Genomic DNA, 19,708 nt, shown 5'->3' on the forward strand with positions numbered 1-19,708 from the left:
AGAAAAATAGCCAACTGGTGCACAGAATGCAACACTACAGTGCTAGCAAGTAGAAATGTTGCCCAAGGACACTTGAACAAACCTCAACTCTCAGGAAAAGTATGTGGAATTTTTAATTACCACAAGTGTTCAGGATTTCAATTTTGTGTCTCTTCTGTGACACACACACAATAAATTGCATGAAACTCAATTTATCTACCTACCTTGCAAAAATAACAGGTTAACTCAACCCTATCTTGCTGTTGATGTATTTCAACACCTAGTGTACTGCTTGGTAACTCACCCCAAATGCATCCCCTCGACTAAAGAACCAGGCAGGCTTTACTTGGCCACTGACATCGTTCCTCTTGATAACTGTTGCTACAAGGTAAACATCACCACAAATTAGCTGTTAACTTGTAAATCAAATAGGAGCTTATTGTGCAAACAAGCAAGCATTTTTTCTAGACCCCTTGTGAATGTGATGTGAGGCTCTTTAAGTATGGAAAATATATGTATCATTATCCTGCTTGTTGTGAGCTTCAACGTGATATTTTCAAGCAGTTTGAATCCAAAATGTATGTTTTGCAAAAAACAAAAAAAAAACAAAAATAGGGAGCGGAAGGTAGGTTTACAAAACATGACAAATGATAGGGACATAGTGTTACTGTTTGCTTGTAAACTTTACATGATCACACAGACTCTCACTCTTTTGAAGGGTACAAAAGGTCTGGAATATTTCTTGTAGTGCAGACTGGTATTAAGAGCTTAAAGAATTATTTACGTAACACAGGCATTTCCTGGACACTACCAAATATGCAACTGAGAAGAGTCTAAAGTGCGTGGCAACATGTTTCAGATGGCACAACATGTTGCCCAGGCGACAGGAGCCTAAACTCAGATCCTCTGAGATGTGTACTGATCGGATACAAAATTCCTCCTGGAACTACAGTTTTTATAAACAAAAATAATACTCTGAAATATGCAAGGTACACATCTGTTTCATTGTTTCTACTAGGTGTGAGCAAATTATGAGTAGATGCAGAAGATATGCTGCATAACTACTCACATTACAGTGTGAGGAAATAGATGTATTTAAAACATGACTAGTGCTCTACTCCTTCCATTAACACATGCACCTGCACTCAAACGCACAATTTCTGTCAGGTTTAGTGAATGTTAACGTATGTGTAAATAGGGGAGAACAGACCCTCAGGACAAATTACTGGATCCCTAATTCCAGCTAATGTGGCAAAACTTTCCTGCCAGGAGGCCAAATCTTGTGAGAAACAGAGCACCATGGTGCTCAGCATCTTGCAAGATCAGGCTCAGTGTGCTGCAGTTTGGAATTCAAAGGAACAGAGCCATAAGTTTTCAAGAGACAGAATAAAATAAATGTAAACAAAGAAACCTGTTTGAAATTCTAATGAATTACACTGAAGATTAAGTTTAAATCCTGCTCTCTGTCAGACACGAGAGTTCTGGAGGAATTATCTTTGGGCAACATGTGTCTAATTTTTGGTTTTCTTTAACAAAATACTGATGCCTTATCTATGTTTGAAAGAGGCAAGGAAGCTTAGTATCACTGCTGATCAAAGGTCTCTAGCCACCAGTGCAGCAATTCCTGACTGAAGTCAGAAAACAAAGCTTTCCCTACATAAGGTTATTGCGCTATCTGCCAACTCCACTGAAGTTCATTTTAAAATGCTGTAAAACATTCAAAAGGCACCTTGTAAAGAGTCTTAAGTAGAGGAAACACTGTACACCCTTCACATAAATAAACTGAACCTTAATTTAATTTGGCTCCCTGAGGCACAGCAATAAATATCACTTCTGATTTTTTTAATAAACTACTACCTACCAGATCCTGAGAGACAGATATAGAAGGAGTGTGGTATGTAGCCCTGTTGGATCATCACTTGGCAGGATTCATACCTAGAAAGGACAGATTCCCTGAACAATAAAGAGTTTAACAGTGCTGCTATAGTTCCAAGCTGTTCTGAACATCTTGAATCTTCAAAGACTTAAGTTCATTGCTAAATCACAGACCCACATCATCTTCTCCTTTTGTTTTACATACTGTGGTCTACTGGAAAGAGCACTGGCTGGTGACTCAGAAGACCTGGATTCTATTCCCAGCTCTGCTACTGGCCTGCTAGGTGACCTTGGATAAGTCACATCACTTCTCCGTGCCTCAGTTTCCCATCACTACATTGATTATAACCTCCTTTGAGATCTATGGATATAAGAGCTATATACTACAATTATTATTACTAGGATTCCCACTTTTGCTAACACTGGTGGAGCTGCAGCCATGGCAGGAAAAGTGCTAATATAAGTAAGGCCTGGTTGGGAGATGTAACATATGTTTTATTTCCAAATTCCTGCCCCCAAAAGGGCAGATTTTCATCTATACTGTCACACAAACACACTGGATAGTATAAATGCTTGTACATAGAAGCTCAAGGTGTGAAATGTGAATGCAGTTTTGGATCCTGATTTGAATATACCAAAAGTTCAGGGCTGTTGTAATAATTGGGCCTACATATTTACCCTAATTGTGAGCTCAACGGTGAAAAGAGAGTGAAAGTTCATAAAATGTCACAGTAACCTATAAGAACAAATGTGGAATGGAAAAGGTTCAAAGGCAAGACAGAAAGACTTTGAATTAGTCCAAACAAAAAGGACTAGTGATATAATGCAACGACTGTGTTAAGATCATGCTTGGTAAACAAGAAAAGTCTGAGAACAAAAATCAATGACCCAAAATTGGTGTGTTGGAAATTAGACCTAATTGGTGGACAAAATTGGTGGCTATTCCACCCATCATTACCTTTTGGAGTCCTTAAAGAAAGAGACTGCAGGGAGAAAAATTGGCTACTGGAGCAAGCTTTACCATCATGGCTGCCATTCCCACTGTCTTCTGACACCCCAGGCCTTCGTCATCCTGATCCTGAGAGATTTCCAGACCAGGCCAGAGAGCGGGACCCATCTGACACTGACACTTCCACCAGCTCTGGCTGAATCCCAAACACTACCTGGGGGGGGGTCAGACAAAAAAAAATGCCCTCCTCACCCCTTGTGTGTTTTCCTTCCCTACCTTATTTCTTCTCTTTCCTATCTTTGTTATTTCTTTCTCTCCCCTTTTGTGTCTGTCTGTCTTGTTTTGCCTTCTTAGTAAACTGGATTGGACTTTAACAGCAACAACACCACTCCAGCCTTCCTTAACTAACGTCTCTTTTCTCCCAAAAAGAACAGTTATTACCACCTTTGATACCATCTAAATGACTATCAAATGGGGAAGGGTCTTTTAAAAACCCTCTCCACCTAAAGCGAAAGGGAACAAAAATGTTAAAATTAAAGCCTTACTTAATACTTTACATTTCAAATGCTTGGCTGTATTTCCTCCTTTTCTGTATCTTTGTGGTAGTGTAAATCATGCTGTCTGTGACACCTTGGTGCTTGTCACTGGCACATGACATATTAGTGACGGTAAAGACGCTATACAAGACCACAAGTTATCGTAAAAATAAAACCAGTTTAGCAATTTTCTTGCCTTTATTCAACATCAGCACTATAGTGTTTATTGTCCTACACAAACTGGTTAGATGTGTCAGCCCATACAGTAACTCATACTATTGTTGCCTCTGATCTGTTGCCCGAAACACTGACCTGTTTTGCCTGTATAGCAGAGCTGACTATGACTTTACCAATTCAATCTCTCTTCCCATAGGATTTATCCTCCTTATTACCTTGAATACCATGCAGCCTTTGCCACCTCCTTCTGAATCATTGTGGAGTAATTTCCAAAGGCCTTCACGGGCTGCAGGGTGATTACTATGTAGCTGATGTCCTTCTCACTTCGCTCCTGAGGACACTGATGAAGAATATGTATGGCACGCTCAGAGATCCTTGACTTTAAGAAGGGAAAGTCAATTATTATAAAGCAACCAGTATGGTTCCTCTCTACATAGATGCTGTTTGGTATCAACAAATTGCTACATTGCAGTCAGTTCCAGAGTATTGTGGTAATAATAATAATAAGAATACCTAGTTCTTATATAGTACTTTTCATCAGTAGGTCTCTAAGTGCTTTACAAAGAAGATTAGTAGTTGTATCCCCAATTTACAGACTGGGCAACTGAGGCATGGGGAGGTGAAGTGACTTGCCCACGAGCACCCAGCAGGCCAGTGGCAGGGCCAGGAATAGAATCTAGGTCTCCTGGACTGTGCTCCAATGGTAAATTGATAGATTAAGGATATTTTATATTCATTAGTGCAGTGGTTCTCAAAGTCGGTCTGCTGCTTGTTCAGGGAAAGCCCCTGGTGGGCCGGGCCAGTTTGTTTACCTGCCACGTCCGCAGGTTTGGCTGATCGCGGCTCCCACTGGTCGCAGTTCGCCACTCCAGGCCAATGGGGGTTGCAGGAAGGGCGGCCAGCACATCCCTCGGCCCGCGCCGCTTCCCGCAGACCCCATTGGCCTGGAGTGGCGAACCGCAGCCAGTGGAAGCCGCTATCAGCCGAACCTGCGGATGCAGCAAGTAAACAAACTGGTCCGGCCCACCATGGGCTTTCCCTGAACAAGCGGCGGACCGGTTTTGAGAACCATTGCATTAGCGGACCATTATTTAATAGTATTATTTTCAAGACAAGTTTGTGAGCAATGAAGATTCGCAAGACTGATTAAACTTCATCAATGCTTGAGTGTGATAGTCATTAACTTCAATGTCAATCACACTTCTCTTCTGCTATCTGCAGAATATCTCATTTTAATCAACCAGTTTCAACACATTAATTCATTCTATAGGCTTCAACCAATTAAGTTAAAGGGAGTGCTTATGAGCATATAGACATTGCATCAGTGTATGCAACTCCCATTCATGTTAATGTGAATTGCATACACAGAGGGAAGAAAAGGACTCAGAATTGTGACAACAGTAGGAGTTGCAAGCCTGGATCAAAGGCTGCAAATGGTCGTAACTGCATGAACCTAGGAATCAAACAGCCATCTCTCATGAAGAACCAGGTGAAATGTATAGCCTGTTAATTAGTAGGTGACTATAAAGCCAACTAATTATTTTAGACTTATCATTAGGGGTATGAGCACAGGTTCTGGGATTTGTAATAGCTTTTATTTCCCCTCCCCCGGGATTTGGTAATGCTTCAAAAAGCCATTTACAGAGCAGCAATAATACATAATCTCATCTTCTTGGAGGATTTCATTTCCTGGATAGTGAAGATACCCTGAGAACACTAGAGCTTGCATTATTATGGACACACAAATGGTTCCCTAAGGGGGAGAAAAAGCTTATTAAAAACAAACACAAATACTATGTGACTTGGGTTTACTAACTAAATACATACTTAGGTTCACTCATACAGCTGTGAAATCTGAAGCACAATTCTAAATAACAAACCTTGCAAATAATCTACGCCATGCTTCACATTCAAGACCAGATTTTTCAGGCAGTTTTGGCACATAGGCACAGATCCTCAAAGGCATGTTTACATGTGCAATCATGATAACTTCACACCTGGCTGGAGTAAATGCATGCAAAAATGAGGCACATTTGACACAATTAAACTGACTCTGGCCTTTACGGATTTGTTCAGATGGTATTTTAGCCATTTAAGAGTGAATTTCCAAAAGAAAAGTTGTTCATCTGCCTCACACTGAATATAAAAATGCACTTTTTAGGAATCTTTTTATCCTCCTCAGAAAAGCTCAAATGGTTCACAGTTCACTATAGCATACATCAGATTTGCAGCATAAATTAAAGCACATTTGACAATTTCCTATCTACATGTGTAGTATATGCCATTGCACATTGCAGGTAGGAAAGAGCACTGGTATGGAAGCAGGAATGCCAGAAAACTTATTTTCCAAGTTTCATGCAAAAAGAATGAAAATGTAAATGGCAAAAAAGATGAGCAGGTACAATAAAACTGATGAAACAGCTTTATACTTGTTGATATAAAGTGCCTGCATCAAGGCTCCCAGCCAGAATAGAGAGACTGACTGAACTGTAATTAAATTGCAACTGTTTGATTAAAACACTGATGAGGATTCAGCCACATTGGATTTTACACATAAGAACTAGTTTCTACCATACTGTTCCTAACACTGCTTATGGTCTCACTAAAAGGGACGACTGAAGCTCAAATGCAAGATTAACAATTCACAACAAATTTGCAATTGAACCTTTTTGATTAGGAGTATAAGATCCAGTCTACACTGGAAATTTTGCTTGTATAAGTAAAATATGCTATTCCAGCAAAAGCACTTTTATACTGGAATAACTGCATCTCCACTAGTACCAGCTCAGCACTAGAAACAGTTTGCTGGTATAGCTACCAGGCAACCCCTTCTAGTGCAGACATCTTATACTGCAAAAAAAAATCAAAACTGCTTTTCCAGTATAGCTTATACTAGTTCCATGACCAAATAAGCTATACCAGCAAAAGCACTTTTATGTCAGTATAACTGCATCTACATATATGTTTTTACCAGTATAGAAATGTTGTAAAGAAATCGAACCCCTCACCAACTAACAAAAAAAGCAAACATTTCTAGTGTGATCTGGCCTAAAATCAGCTTCTTAATAGCCCTAGGACCATATGTTTTTGTCAAGGCATTACATTCAAATTAACAGACCCTGAGATCACCCTTGTGTCAGTACATATGCAACTGATTAGGTTGGCTTCATTGATAATTATTTAGGCTGGATAACTTGGACCTAGAGGTGGTAACTCTGCTCTCTCCCTACCTGTTTTTTAGTCCTGAACAGTGTCACATCAAAGAGGATCTCTTCCTTAGACTGTTCCATGTGGTTTGATTGGGATTTCCATCTCTTGACTCTCTCAATCCCATAGTTGAGGTTGGCTCTAACCAAAAAGACACACACTTGTTAGTGTAAAATCTTTCAGCTAACTAAAGACAATTTGAAGGCTTACAATTCTTGTCCACATCCAAACACCTAAGCGTGGGTCTACGAATTACCAAGTGTATGAAAGTATGGAGATTACGCTTATTAATTGTGTCTTAAATGACCAATTCAAATGGCTAACACTTTTCTAACACTAGGCCCAGCCTGCAAACCCATACACATAGCCTCCAATAATTTTGTTACTGTCAATGGGCCAACCTGCATAAGTGAGTGTTTGAAAGATTGGGCCCTGGGTTATTTTTGTAACTGTGACATCTCATCGCTATACAAAACAAAAACGTCTCCTTTTCTAACTTGGCTGCAATTTTTGGAGCTGTAAATCTTCTGATCATTTACATATAACTGTAGTAAACTAAATTCAGACAAATATGCAAAGAGGTTATGACGACTCATGAAGGTAATGCCCAATAAGCTCTGGAAGATCCATAGACAGTAACTAAATAGCAACACATCCATATTCTATGGTGTCACATAACTTTCATTTACCTGCTCCAAAGTTAACCCAAAATTTCAGACTATAAGTGTACATGATGTATAATTGAAACAGAAGTGTTTACGTACTAAGTACAAGGTGCTCAGATACCATGGTAATGGATGTGATATAAAAGCCTAAGTAGAATAGAATAAAATGTATTACAAACAAATATTCATTACTCACAGTAGGTGGTGCTCTCTGTAAAGTAAGCAAAGCATAACAATGCTTTTAGCAGCTTTCTGAAATCTGAACAGAAGATTTGGCTGAAATAAAAAAATAACCAATAGCCAGTTACTCTTGTTACCAGTTCCAGTGATTGTTAGTTACACAATAAGTATCATTACAAAAATCTTAGGGCTGAAGAATGCTTTTCATACTTGAAGCTCCTTATAAAAGCAATTCAGATAAAGGACTCACGTTTCAATGCAAAAGTGCATTTATTTTCCCTGTTATACTGTAAGTTGAAGTGTCAGAACTGCAGATCTACAAAACTGTACTATGACTCATTGTCCCTTCTCAAGTCTTTTATAGGAATCTAGAAATTACAATCCCATATAGCCTGACAGCCTGTTTCTGACCAATATCAGATGCTTCAGAGAAAACCTTGATAATGCGCGTAACCAGGCAATACTGTCCATGAGGAAAATTCCTCTTTACCCCAGTCCTGTAATCAGTTTATGCCCTGAAGTATGAGGGCTGATTGCCCTTGAAATGTTATCCTAGTTTGAAAATCCCCTACTCCTTTTGGGAGAAATCTGCATTCCTAAAGGCATGAAAGGTCATAAGCACAATCATGGTTCTACTGCACAAGAAAGTGGGGAATTGGCAAGGACACAGAGAAACTGTGCAGGGAGGTTCAGCACTATTGTTGTGTCCGTTATCTGCAAAGCAGTGCCGTGGGGGCACTTTGAGTGGCCAGTAGGTGCATAACATAGATCCACTGGTCAAACACTTCAGCAAGGGTACAGAGAAGCCACAGTATCTACTACCACAGCCTCTGTTGAATAAAACTTTGAAACACCTCATTAAAAACACCAAAAATCGTTTGTCTAAGGACTAGATTTTCTTTTCATCCTGCCCTCATTCTTTACTACTTAGGAAGTTTACGTGGAAATAGGATGTTGGTTTCTTGAGTCCTTCTGCCCCTGCTGCGTATTCCTCACCCTGTGACATTATAACTGGGTCCACAGCTCCCAACTGAAATGTCATAAGCAGAAGATTATGGACCAGATTCTCCTTTCATACACACCAGTGTAAATCAGGAATAGCTCCATTAAAGTCAATAGTCACATTAGTGTGAGATCAGAATCAGTTCTACATTGAGTGAGGAATGAGTGAGGCAGCAGCAGCAGACGACTGGATAGAAGCAAAAAGCCCTCCTTCATGCAGCCATTCCTTTTAACAGAAGACAGAGAAAAGTGAAATACTGGATATATTTCTCTAACAAGAAGTTAGTTCTCAGTTTTCCACATGGTTTCAGTCTACAGTTAAAAGGTCAGATTTTTATCAAGATCAACTTCTGGCAGTTTTACATAAGGCTCAACATTAGATGCCCTGACATGAAAGCCTCTTTAATTTATATCACACAATTTTCACCATTGTATTAATAAAATCTTCTGTCAGTTTTTGTGCAAAAAAAAATCTATTTTTGCTTACATATATACAAAATTGCTTCCTTAGTACAAAGATAAGGGCCAAATTTATTCCTGGTGGAAGCCCATTGATGTTTATAATAGAGTTATATCAAGGTTAAATTTTTTCCTATCAGTCAGTCCCATATAAAACTATATCCTGCTAGTCCTCACCTGAAAGCATGCCTGGTCTTCCTGGGCAGAGTACATGACCTCCTGCAGAGATTGGGAAAGTGCCCATCTGCTGTCTTCTTTGCCTTTAGGAATTCTGAATTTTTTCCCCAGCTTTGCTTTTGTCAGTTTCACCCTTTCCAGAGCCAGTGGTCCTGTGAGATTTCCCCTTTGGAGGATTCTATCAGTGAATCTGGATCCATGCAGATGTTTCCCTGGGGGAAGGCAGCCACACACAGTAGGATTCGGACCAGAGATGAGCTTTCTTCTGTGATTCCTCCTGTTTCTCCCATTTGCAGAATCCTCCCCCAGAGCCTGGAGTGAGGCTAGGATGCTGGCTTTCCTTGTCTCTGTGTCTAGTAGCATCTCGCTGCTGGAAATAAAAGACACAAATGCACACCAATAGCCTATTGAAAAATTATCTAGTTTTAAGAGTTTAGTTGCAACAAAAGTCACTGCATTTTTTGTGTGTGTGTGTTTGTTTTTGTTTGTTTGGGGGGAGAAGAGGGACAAAAATATAGGCCAAAAAAATATGCAAAGTCTCCTCCACTAAGGAAATTAATACAATAAATATTCCTTCTCCCCCAACAGTAAATAAAGAGATTAGTGATAAAGACAATAGCAAAAGAGAGAATGAGTCTCATAAATAAATAAAAACTGCGACCAAATTTCCAAACGCTAAATCCTAAATGTGAGAGGTCCAAATTGAAATAAGTTAGTTAATAAATGTTGCAAAGGGAACTGTCAAATGTAGCTAATAAGATCCTGCCTCACTGATCTACTGGGAGAGATGTGGAAGGAGAGCTAGAAATAAAGCATGCCTCTTTCAGTTACTAATCCGTGCTCCATTGCCCAGTTAACTCATACAGAAAAAAACACAGCCGGTCTTAAAAAGCTCTGATTTACATTGTCCAATAAGGAGGGGAGAAAGGCGGATCTTCAGACGTTTTGTTTCTGTTGCTTTGAAAGTTACAGCTTAGTATCCAGGGAAATGCAGCTGACAGGGATGTGATATATGGACCTTCCGAGAAGGACCCACTCCCTCACAGGAGAGTACAGCACAGTGCATTTGGAAATAGAACTTTGAAGACTTCTGTCCACCACATGCATCAATTACAACACACACTCATTCATGCCCACACAGATTTCCATACACAATAGAATTTTCATACATAACCACATACACACATCTACCCACTCCTACATACACATCCTTTCATTCACTTATTTCATACACCATATGTACACCTATCAGACACAGAGAACTATCCAAAGTAAACACCACACGTGCACTCCCAGACACCTCACATTTACTAAAACTTAGTCATCCCATAAAGCACAAATATACATTCAGAATTTCTCAGAAGTGCTTCCCCTATGGAGCTCTGCTGTCAGCAGCGGCTCCAGGCACCAGCGCTCCAAGCGCATGCCTGTGGCGGCAAGCTGAGGGGGGCACCCTGCCGGTCTCTGTGAGGGTGGCAGTCAGGCAACCTTCGGTGGCTTGCCCACGGGAGGTCCGCTTGTGCCGCGGATTCGGCAGCAGGTACGCCAAAGCCGCAGGACCAGCGGTCCTCCCGCAGGTATGCCGCCGAATCCACAGGACTGGGGACCTCCCACAGGCAAGCCGCCGAAGGCAACCTGCCTGCCGTGCTTGGGGTGGCAAAAAAAACTAGAGCCGCTCCTGTCTGCTGTAATCAAAACAGGTGGTGTCCTGTAATTTTGATAGTGAATTTTTATTTGTAAAACTATTAAAATATTACTTTAGGTAGAGGGCCTGATTGTTCTCTAGAGCAGTGGCTCTCAACTTTTCCAGACTTCTGTACACCATTCAGGAGGCTGATTTGTCTTGCGTACCCCAAATTCAATTCACTTAAAAACTACTTGCTTACAAAATCACACACAAAAATACAAAACTGTCACAGCACACTAGTACTGAAAAAATTACTTACTTTCTCGTTTTTACCATATAATTATAATATAAATCAATTGGAATATAAATATTGTACTTACATTTCATTATATAGTATATAGAGCAGTATAAATAAGTCACTGTCTGTATGAAATTGTAGTTTGTCCTGACTTAGTTAGTGCTTTTTATGTAGCCTGTTGTAAAACTAGGAAAATATCTAGATGAGTCGATGTACCCATGGAAGACCTCTGCATACCCCTGGCTGAGAACCACTGCTATACAGACTAATTATTTTTATCGTTTCCATTCAAAAAGCATGTATGATGCTCCTCCCCTTTTCTCTCTCTCACAGACATTTCTTGATATTACAAGGAATAGCTCTCTAAACTCCAGGGATCCTGAGGGGAAAAAATATACTATGCAACTATGTAATTAAAAGCTACCATAATGAAGATGCACAAGGGGCAATTAAAATTGCACAGAAACCTAAATTTCCTAACTTTCAAGGGTTTCACTTTGCAATGTAAATAATATTCTTTGAACACCAATTTGTAATGTAATTTCATACATCCTTTCCAATACTTAGCAATCATTTCAACAAGGCTTTTCCAAACTGCAGTTGACACCACAGTGATAAAGAAAATTTCCACTGTACAATTTGAATGTTAATTTGCTTTTTAGCAAGACAAGGTGGGTAAGGTCTTTTATTGAACCAACATCAGTTGGTGAGAGAGAAAAGCTTTTGATTTATACAGAGCTCTTCATCAGGTCTGGGAAAGATACTCTTAATGGCCACAGCTAAATAGAAGGTGGAACATGTTCCCAGACCTGAAGAGCTCTGTGTAGGGGGAAGGCTTGTCTCTCTTACCAACAGAAGTTGGTCCAATAAGAGATATTACCTAACCCACCTAGCTTCTCTAATATCCTGAGACCAACAGGGCTATAAGAACACTGCATACAACAGTGTTGCTTTTTTGGCAGACTATAGGGGACATGCTACTGTTACAAATCTATTGTAAGTGGTCAGTTTCATAGCACTAGTCAAACCTAATAATCCAAAGTAACAAGTATAGAATCATAACAGGAGTCTCGCAATGAAATTAAGGCCTAGTTTTTTTAAAGTCTTGCAAAAGACACATCCAGCTACTACATCCACAAACACCCAGAGGATGAACACCCATGAAATGAGCATTTAAATTACACCTAGGGACACCTAGCTTTGCAAAAACACCCTAAGTTTTGGTGGTTTGGGAGACCACAGAAAAGGGGCACCTCTATAGTACGCAAGACCCAAACTGCACAGCACAGGGCTTTTTGGCTCCAGGTAGGGTGACCAGACGTCCCAATTTTATAGGGACAGTCCCAATTTTGGGGTCTTTTTCTTATATAGGCTCCTATTACCTCCCACCCCATCCCAATTTTTCACACTTGCTGTCTGGTCACTCTTGCTCCAGTGCTGCTCGGGGGGGAGGGGGGAGGAGCAAGTGGGGCAATTTGCCCCAGGCCCTGCAGGGGCCCCCACGAGAATATAGTATTCTATAGTATTGCAACTTTTTTTTATGGAAGGGGCCCCAAAATTGCTTTGCCGCAGGCCCCCTAAATTAGGGTTACCATACGTCCGGTTTTTCCCGGACATGTCTGGCTTTTTGGTAATCAAACCCCCATCCGGGGGGAATTGCCAAAAAGCCGAACATGTCTGGGAAAAATACCGGCCGGGCACTTCCCCTCCCAGGCTCCAGCTGCTCTGCTCGTCCCCTGACTCTTTGGCTCTGTTTAAGAGCCGAGCTGGCAAAGCGCTCCGGCTTCAGGCAGCCCCCTTGCCTCCAGACCCCAGCCGTCGGCCAGGCACTTCCCCTCCCAGGCTCCAGCTGTTCTGCTCCAGTGGTGCAGGGTCCGGAGGCAAGGGGGCTGCCCAAAGCCGGTAGCGCTCGGGCAGCTTGGCTCTTAAACAGAGCCGAAGAGTCAGGGGAGGAACAGAGCAGCAGGGGCCCGGGAAGGGAAGTGTCCGGCCGGCAGCGTAGGGTCCGGAGGCTGCCCGGCAAACTGTGAAGCCGGTAGTGCTCCGGCAGCCCTTTTCAAGTGGCTGGGGGGGAGGAGGGGGAGTTAGGGCGGGGACTTTGGGGAAGGGGCAGAGTTGGGGCAGGGCTGGGCTGGGGGTCGGAAAGGGGCAGAGCCAGAACCCTGTGGAGTGTCCTCTTTATTTTTTAAATATGGTAACCCTAGCCTGAATCCTCTAGGAGGCCCTGTTTGGCTCACAACCAGCCCCGCCGAATGGCACCTGGAACCAGCTTGGGGCCGGTGCCACGCTGGATGGAGCACACCCCTCAGCCTAACACGTCAGCAGCCAAAGGGCAGGTAGAAATGCTGAATATGGAGCCACCCCCTCCCCGCGCCTCCCATCCTCGAGCTGGGGAGGATCAGCTCATGTGCTACGGTCTGATCCCTCTCAGCCCCTGCCCGTGCTCAGCCTCTGCCTGCCTGCCCCGCCCTCGTTCCCCCCGGAGCGCGCCGCCCCTCCCCTGAGGGACACAGTAACACCCTCCCCGCCCACACCACACCCTCAAACAACGCCTCAAAATGGCAGCGCCCCGCCCCGTAACTAGCCAGGCCGCGGAGCAGCTGACTACACTGCCCCACACACCCCTCCGCCGCCAGGCGGCGCAGACCGCAGTAAAGTTAGAGCACAAGTGCCCTCCATCCCCCCAGAGCAATGGCCGACAGGCCGCGCATGCGGGTTGGAGTCGGTTTTCCGCCCAAGCACTTCCCCACAGAGTAATGGCGCCAGTGTCCTGCCGCGCATGGGCAGAAAGCACCCGTAGGCCTCCTCGCACCCCCGGGTCTGTGGTGGTTGGCGCGTCGGCTCGGAGATGCCACAGGAGCTGGCGGCGGAACAGCGGGGACGGCTCCTGCGCTCTCTGAACACACGGGAGCCCTCTCACGTGATCTTTTGTAATCGGAGCCCCCGGGTGGTCATCCCCATCTGGCTGGACTTCGAGGGCCAGCCACAGCCCTACCCGGCCCTGCAGCCGGGCACCGGCCGGAGGATGTACAGCTACCTCGGTGGGGACGGGCGGGGGGTGCACATCTTCCAGGGGAGGGGTACACTCACACCTGCCCGGGGGGGGTGCACAGCTACCGGGGTGGGAATGGGCACAGGCTGCACTACTAGGGTGGGATGGGCGGGGGTGCACAGCTACCTAGCTGGGGATGGGTGGGGGAGAGCATAGCTGCCAGGGTGGGGACGGGTGGTGGGGTGCACAGTTACCACAGTGGAGATGGGCATGGGGTGGACCTACCAGTGTGGGGATGGGCAGGGGGGTGCACAACTACCAAGGTCAGGATGGGTGGGGGGGTGCATGCCCGCCAAGGTGGGGACGCGTGAGGGGGCATGTGCCCCCCAGGGTGAGGATGGACGCGGGGGTTTCTTGAAGCAGGGGGGTGAAACTGATGTGCAACGGTGAACCTTGGATGGATTTATAGCCGTGGATGTCAATAAAGTATCTGATTCAAAACAGCAGGTATTACCCACCCTGCCTGTCCTGTGGCCACTGTTTTGAAGTCCAAAGGGTCCATGGCTGCCTGCGTGTGTTTATTTAAGGAACTGGCAACAGTGTTCGCTCCTGGGAAATCCCTAGTGGACTTCAGTTCAGACATCTATTTGAAAGCCACTGGCAGGCACACAAGCCACAAGAAGAATTGAAATAGTTACTAATTCCAGAGCTCAATTTCATTTTAAAATAAATTACCTTCCTCATATTTATCTACAATATAGATAACATTAAAAACAATTAGAAACATAGCTCCTTTGTTATATTTAATCTCTGTTTTGTTATAGAACATCTTTGGCTGTTCAGAGATGCAGAAACAGATGATGGACTTCTTGTCAATCAGACAGAGCTGTTTGTGCCTTCTCGCAATGTGAATGGCCAGCCCATATTTGCAAATATCACACTTCCAGGTACAATTATAAAGAGAGTTAAATCTGCTAGAATTTAAGGGGAAATTGATGAGCTAAGATCAGAGACCTTATTCTACTTTGGTACAAGGGAGGGTGTGAATGAATCAGATATTCAAGCAATTAATAAAAACTTTATATCTAAAATTGAAAACAAGGGATTTCTAAAGCAACATCATTGATTTCTCTTGAGTACAGCTATTTACAGGGTTTTGACATTATTTAAGTCTCCCTGCTCTCTGCATTTCTAATGTATCTTATGATATATTTCATGATCCATTGGATAGGGTACATAACTGCGAGTCAGAAGATCTGAATTCTGCTTCTCTCTGCCAGTGACTCTGTGATAGACCTAACCTTACTGAGTCTCATTCTCTCCATTTTGGGAAAAGTAATACCTACCTCACAGAAGTATTGCAGGCTAAATTCATGAATGTTTGTGAGATACGTTTGACATATTTGGCTGGAGAGTGCTAGAGAAGCTCAAATAATATTACATAAATATTAATCTTCTCTCTCTCTTTGCAGTATTCAGTCTGAAAGAGAGGTGTCTTCAGGTTATTCGCAGTCTGGTAAAACCAGTGGACTACAGGAGATTGGATATTGTTCGGTCATTATATGAAGATCTGGAAGATCATCCCGACATTAGGAAGGATCTTCAACGGCTGTCTCTGGAAAGAAGTTAAATGATAAGGAATGGTGTCCCTGATTTAAAGTGAACATCATTCATTCCAGACTCTTAAGTGGGGAAGAAAACTCTACTGGGAAACTACTGTGTGTAACTGATGTTAACCACATTGAAACACATTTCAAGAGCTGAGTAGGTGTCAGGATTTCATGCTTTGGAAGGTGCCTGCTCTCATTTGGTTTCAATATATAAAATTTATTAGGATGGCAAGAGCAAGATTCAAGAGATCAAATAGTATGTAACATATACCAAGTTTATGATGTTTCAGTTTAAACATAGTAGACTCAATTCTGCATGCAATTAAACCTATGCAATGCTATTGACATCAGTGGCCTTGTATAGGTGGAACTAAGGACAGAATCTTGCTCTTTGACTGTTTCAGAACAAATGTAACAAAAGGCGTTTCTGATATAGAGATATAACACTGGCTGCCCACGATCATTCTCTTTTGGAGGGTATAAATACAGACAATTTCCTTATCATTAGAAAGAATGCTACATCAAGGATGAAATTGAACTAGCTGCTTGAATGATCAGGAGCCAAACACAGCACTTGTAGAAGTGTGTATAACTCCATTGACTTCAGGGGATTTTGACCTCCTTACATAAGGACTAAATTTGCTCCTATTTTGCTCTTAGGGAACCTGATCCAAAGCCCACTAAAGTCAATGGAAAGTCTGTGTGTATAGGCATAAGGAGTTTTCTGCCCCTGCTCTCTGCATTTGTGTATCTGCATCAGGGTTATCAGAATCTAGCACACGGGTCGGCACATCCCTCACCTGCGCCGCTTCCCGCCGCCCCCATTGGCCTGGGACAGCGAACCGCGGAGAGTGGGGGCTGCAATCGGCCGAACCTCAGCAGGTAAATAAACTGGCCCGGCCTGCTAGGGTGCTTACCCTGGCGAGCCGCGTGCCAAACATTGCCGACCCCGATCTAGCACGTAGGGTTGAACAATATTTCTAGGTTAAAACACTTTTTGAAAGGTCACTTGCTGGATGTTTTTCCCTCTCCTGTTGCTGGACCTTTTTATTAACTTATGTGGACCTCTATGCATCACTTTGAGTTAATGTGTCCTGGTGTGGTGAGAGATTGTTTCTGATGATGAGTTGGCAAGGTTGGAGGGTTGTTTGAAGGCCAGAAGAGGACACAGACCAGGACATGCCAACTCTAAGCAGCACGAGACCCTGTCCCAACAACAGATGCAAAACCTGCAGACCTAACGCCAATGCTACAGTAAGCAATATCTCCCTGCAACGCACCTTTTAAGAGCCAAGTGTCATACACATGCTTATCACAACATGTGGTGTACCTCATCCAGTACATCAAGTGCCCCAGCAATAACTAGGTGGGTGAAACCAGACAATCACTGTGCTCTGAATTAACTCTCACAGAGAAAATGATAAAAGACAAAAACACCATATCACCCATGAACGAACACTTTTTCACAAAGCAATCACTCCATATCTGACCTCTCAAACTTCATCCTCAAAGGAAACCCGCACAACGCCTTCAAAGGATGAGCCTTGGAACTTCCAATTCATAATTCCATTGGATACTAAAAACCCTGGACTTAACAGAGACTGGTTTTATGGCTCATTACAACAATTTGTAACTCACCTTACTGCTTGCTAATTGCCCACTTCATTTTAAGTGGTCTGCTATAGTAGGAACGAACCCCTTATGCTTAACAATCTGTCCCACCTTGTATTTAGCTCAGGCACTCTGGTTACCTCTCTGAGACCTGAGGAAAAGTTCTGTGCAGCTCAAAAGCTTGTCGCTTCCACCAACAGAATGTGATCCAGTAAAATATAAATATTACCTCACCTACTTTGTCACTCTCAAAACCTGGGACCAACATGGCTACAACAACCATGCAAATAACATATGTGCAGGAATCCATCAAAGGTGTAAATACTATGCAAGGTGAGCAGCAGATCTTTGCATAATATTTTGCCATTGTTTAATCTTGCACATTTATTTCTAATGAAACAAAATATATACATTCTAGGAAAACTGCTGTGAAACTAAATGAGTAAGAAGCCACAGTGTAAATATTTAAGTGTCTTTTCCATTTTTGTAAATATTAGTTTATTTTTTTTCTTAAAACATTGTGAATTAACTGAGTTTTGTTCTGTGCCAGAAAATGTAAATACATATTAACTTGATATTGGGTTTTATTTTTTACATGGTTTTCTTGTGTATAGTTTACATGGTTTTTTAGCCATATATTCTTGCATACTAGAAGGAACCCCTGGAGGTATTTTTAATCAACCACAAATGTACACTTTGCAAAACTACTGAAACAAAGGCACAAGAAGTTAGCTGTAGCCCACGAAAGCTTATGCTGAAATAAATTTGTTAGTCTCTAAGGTGCCACAAGTACTCCTGTTCAGTTTACAAAATGTAACTAACCCCTTCCATAGGCTGTGTCTACGCTAAACTTTTCCCCCTAAAATTTCCCTCTGTTGCTACTAAGATGAAGCTCCAATGTTGGGAGCTCTAGTGTAGACAAAGTGCCAGCAGTTTCCACCATTTAAAACCACCCTCTAACGTAGTTGTGGTAAAAACACCGGTACTTTGCCTACACTAGTACTCCACTCTTGCTACCTCTGATTGCTGCTCCACTAGTAGTAGTAACAATGGGAAATACTAAAAAGAAAAAAGTCTGATGTAGACGAGGCTATGTAGATTGGATTCAGATTCGGACACTTAGTAATTTGTCCAGGCCCTAAAACTTCCTTTTTTTTGTTTAAAGTATGGCAAATCACATACTTTTACGGCTCAATTCTACAAACACTGAGACAGACTCTTTTTATCAGTGTTGTTCTTGTGTTATTCTATATTTGTCCAATAAATGTATTTAGTGTTATAATCCACTTACAAAAACAGCCTATTTTGAACTGACTGTTTTTCTAATAACTACTAGATCTTAGGTTTGAACATGCCTTTTTGGGTTACTCCTAAGCATTCTGTATAATATGGTTTAAGTTACGTAGATTTTATGTGCTCTTGTGACTATCAGTATTATTAAAGTTTGTGTTAAAATTACTCCCATCAGTCTGTGACTAGCTGCTTTGAAATTTATGAAAAGTAATATTTTCAAGTTATAAACATTCAGTAATTCTTTGTACAGGACTGATCATAATTAAAGGGCCAGATTCACTGGTCTGCTGGAGTGGTGTAAAGCAGCAGAGCATACTGGTGCATCTGCCCCAGAAGCAACAACTTAGGCTAGGTCTACACTACGGGGGGGGGAGGGTGTCGACCTAAGATACGCAACTTCAGCTACGTGAATAGCGTAGCTGAAGTGGCGTATTTTAGGTCGACTTACCTGGCTGTGAGGACGGTGGCGAGTCGACCGCTGCCGCGCCGCCGTCGACTCCGCTTCCACCTCTTGCCGCGGTGGATTTCCGGAGTTGACGGAAGAGCCATCGGGGATCGATTTTATCGCGTCTTCACTAGACGCGATAAGTCGATCCCCAATAGATCGATTGCTACCCGCCAATTCGGCGGGTAGTGAAGACGTGCTCTTACCAGAAAATACACACTTAGAAGCCCAATGCTCTGACTTGGGTGACCTTCTAGAAGTATCTATAAGATACCAAGGCAACTTAATTAAACTTTTAGTTAATGTTGATTCTGCTAGGCAATTGATTTTTGCAGGTTTCTTGTCTTAATTTTAAGACATGTGTCACCATGGATCAGGGCCAGCTTAGCTGTTTAGGAAAAATACCAGACCAGAATATGTAAAGTTTGATACTCTGTTCTGGAATTTTCCCTGAACAGCCACGTGGACCCTGATCCACAGTGTACCCGAAAGGAGAATTTTTGCTTTAGGTTTAAAAAAAAAAAAAAATCTGGAGGGAAGCATAGTGACAAGCAAACAAACCATGGAACCACATGTAAAATGTACTTTAAATCAGTGGGAGTTTTGCCCAAATACGGATTAGAATT

The 19,708-nt window shown here is 42.5% G+C and overlaps 2 protein-coding genes across 5 annotated transcripts in view; one reads left to right on the forward strand and one right to left on the reverse strand.

Moving 5' to 3' along the window:
* The window catches only part of LOC117880249 (cyclic nucleotide-binding domain-containing protein 2-like), a 30,497-nt gene extending 19,833 nt beyond the window's left edge, over positions 1-10,664 (reverse strand). Inside the window, exons 1-6 of one of the 4 annotated variants that reach the window (XM_034776245.1) lie at positions 9,207-10,664; positions 7,585-7,664; positions 6,747-6,864; positions 3,732-3,856; positions 1,841-1,932; positions 284-360 (exon numbers count right to left, since the gene is read on the reverse strand). In XM_034776245.1, the coding sequence (XP_034632136.1) occupies positions 284-360; positions 1,841-1,932; positions 3,732-3,856; positions 6,747-6,864; positions 7,585-7,664; positions 9,207-9,569 (855 nt within the window). In that variant the 5' untranslated portion in view covers positions 9,570-10,664. Of the gene's footprint in view, positions 1-283; positions 361-1,840; positions 1,933-3,731; positions 3,896-6,746; positions 6,865-7,584; positions 7,665-8,650; positions 8,686-9,206 lie in introns of those variants that run through there. The other 3 variants (XM_034776244.1, XM_034776243.1, XM_034776246.1) reach the window with 3 other exon arrangements.
* A 3,157-nt stretch (positions 10,665-13,821) lies between these two features.
* VHL (von Hippel-Lindau tumor suppressor) lies at positions 13,822-18,631 on the forward strand. Its single transcript, XM_034777013.1, has 3 exons — positions 13,822-14,172; positions 14,948-15,070; positions 15,596-18,631. Exons 1-3 carry the CDS (start codon positions 13,980-13,982, stop codon positions 15,751-15,753), a joined length of 474 nt encoding a protein of 157 aa, XP_034632904.1. The 5' UTR covers positions 13,822-13,979; the 3' UTR covers positions 15,754-18,631.
* Positions 18,632-19,708: the final 1,077 nt, after the last annotated feature.

The sequence above is a fragment of the Trachemys scripta genome, chromosome 7 (assembly GCF_013100865.1).
Source record: "Trachemys scripta elegans isolate TJP31775 chromosome 7, CAS_Tse_1.0, whole genome shotgun sequence".
NCBI lineage: Eukaryota > Metazoa > Chordata > Testudines > Emydidae > Trachemys > Trachemys scripta.

Bases quoted from the DNA above. Each gene is read 5' to 3' on its own strand.
- VHL (XM_034777013.1), top strand. From the start codon at position 13,980: ATGCCACAGGAGCTGGCGGCGGAACAGCGGGGACGGCTCCTGCGCTCT. The intron at 14,173-14,947 runs GTGGGGACGGGC...GTTTTGTTATAG, and splicing joins GAGGATGTACAGCTACCTCG to AACATCTTTGGCTGTTCAGA. The intron at 15,071-15,595 runs GTACAATTATAA...CTCTCTTTGCAG, and splicing joins TGCAAATATCACACTTCCAG to TATTCAGTCTGAAAGAGAGG.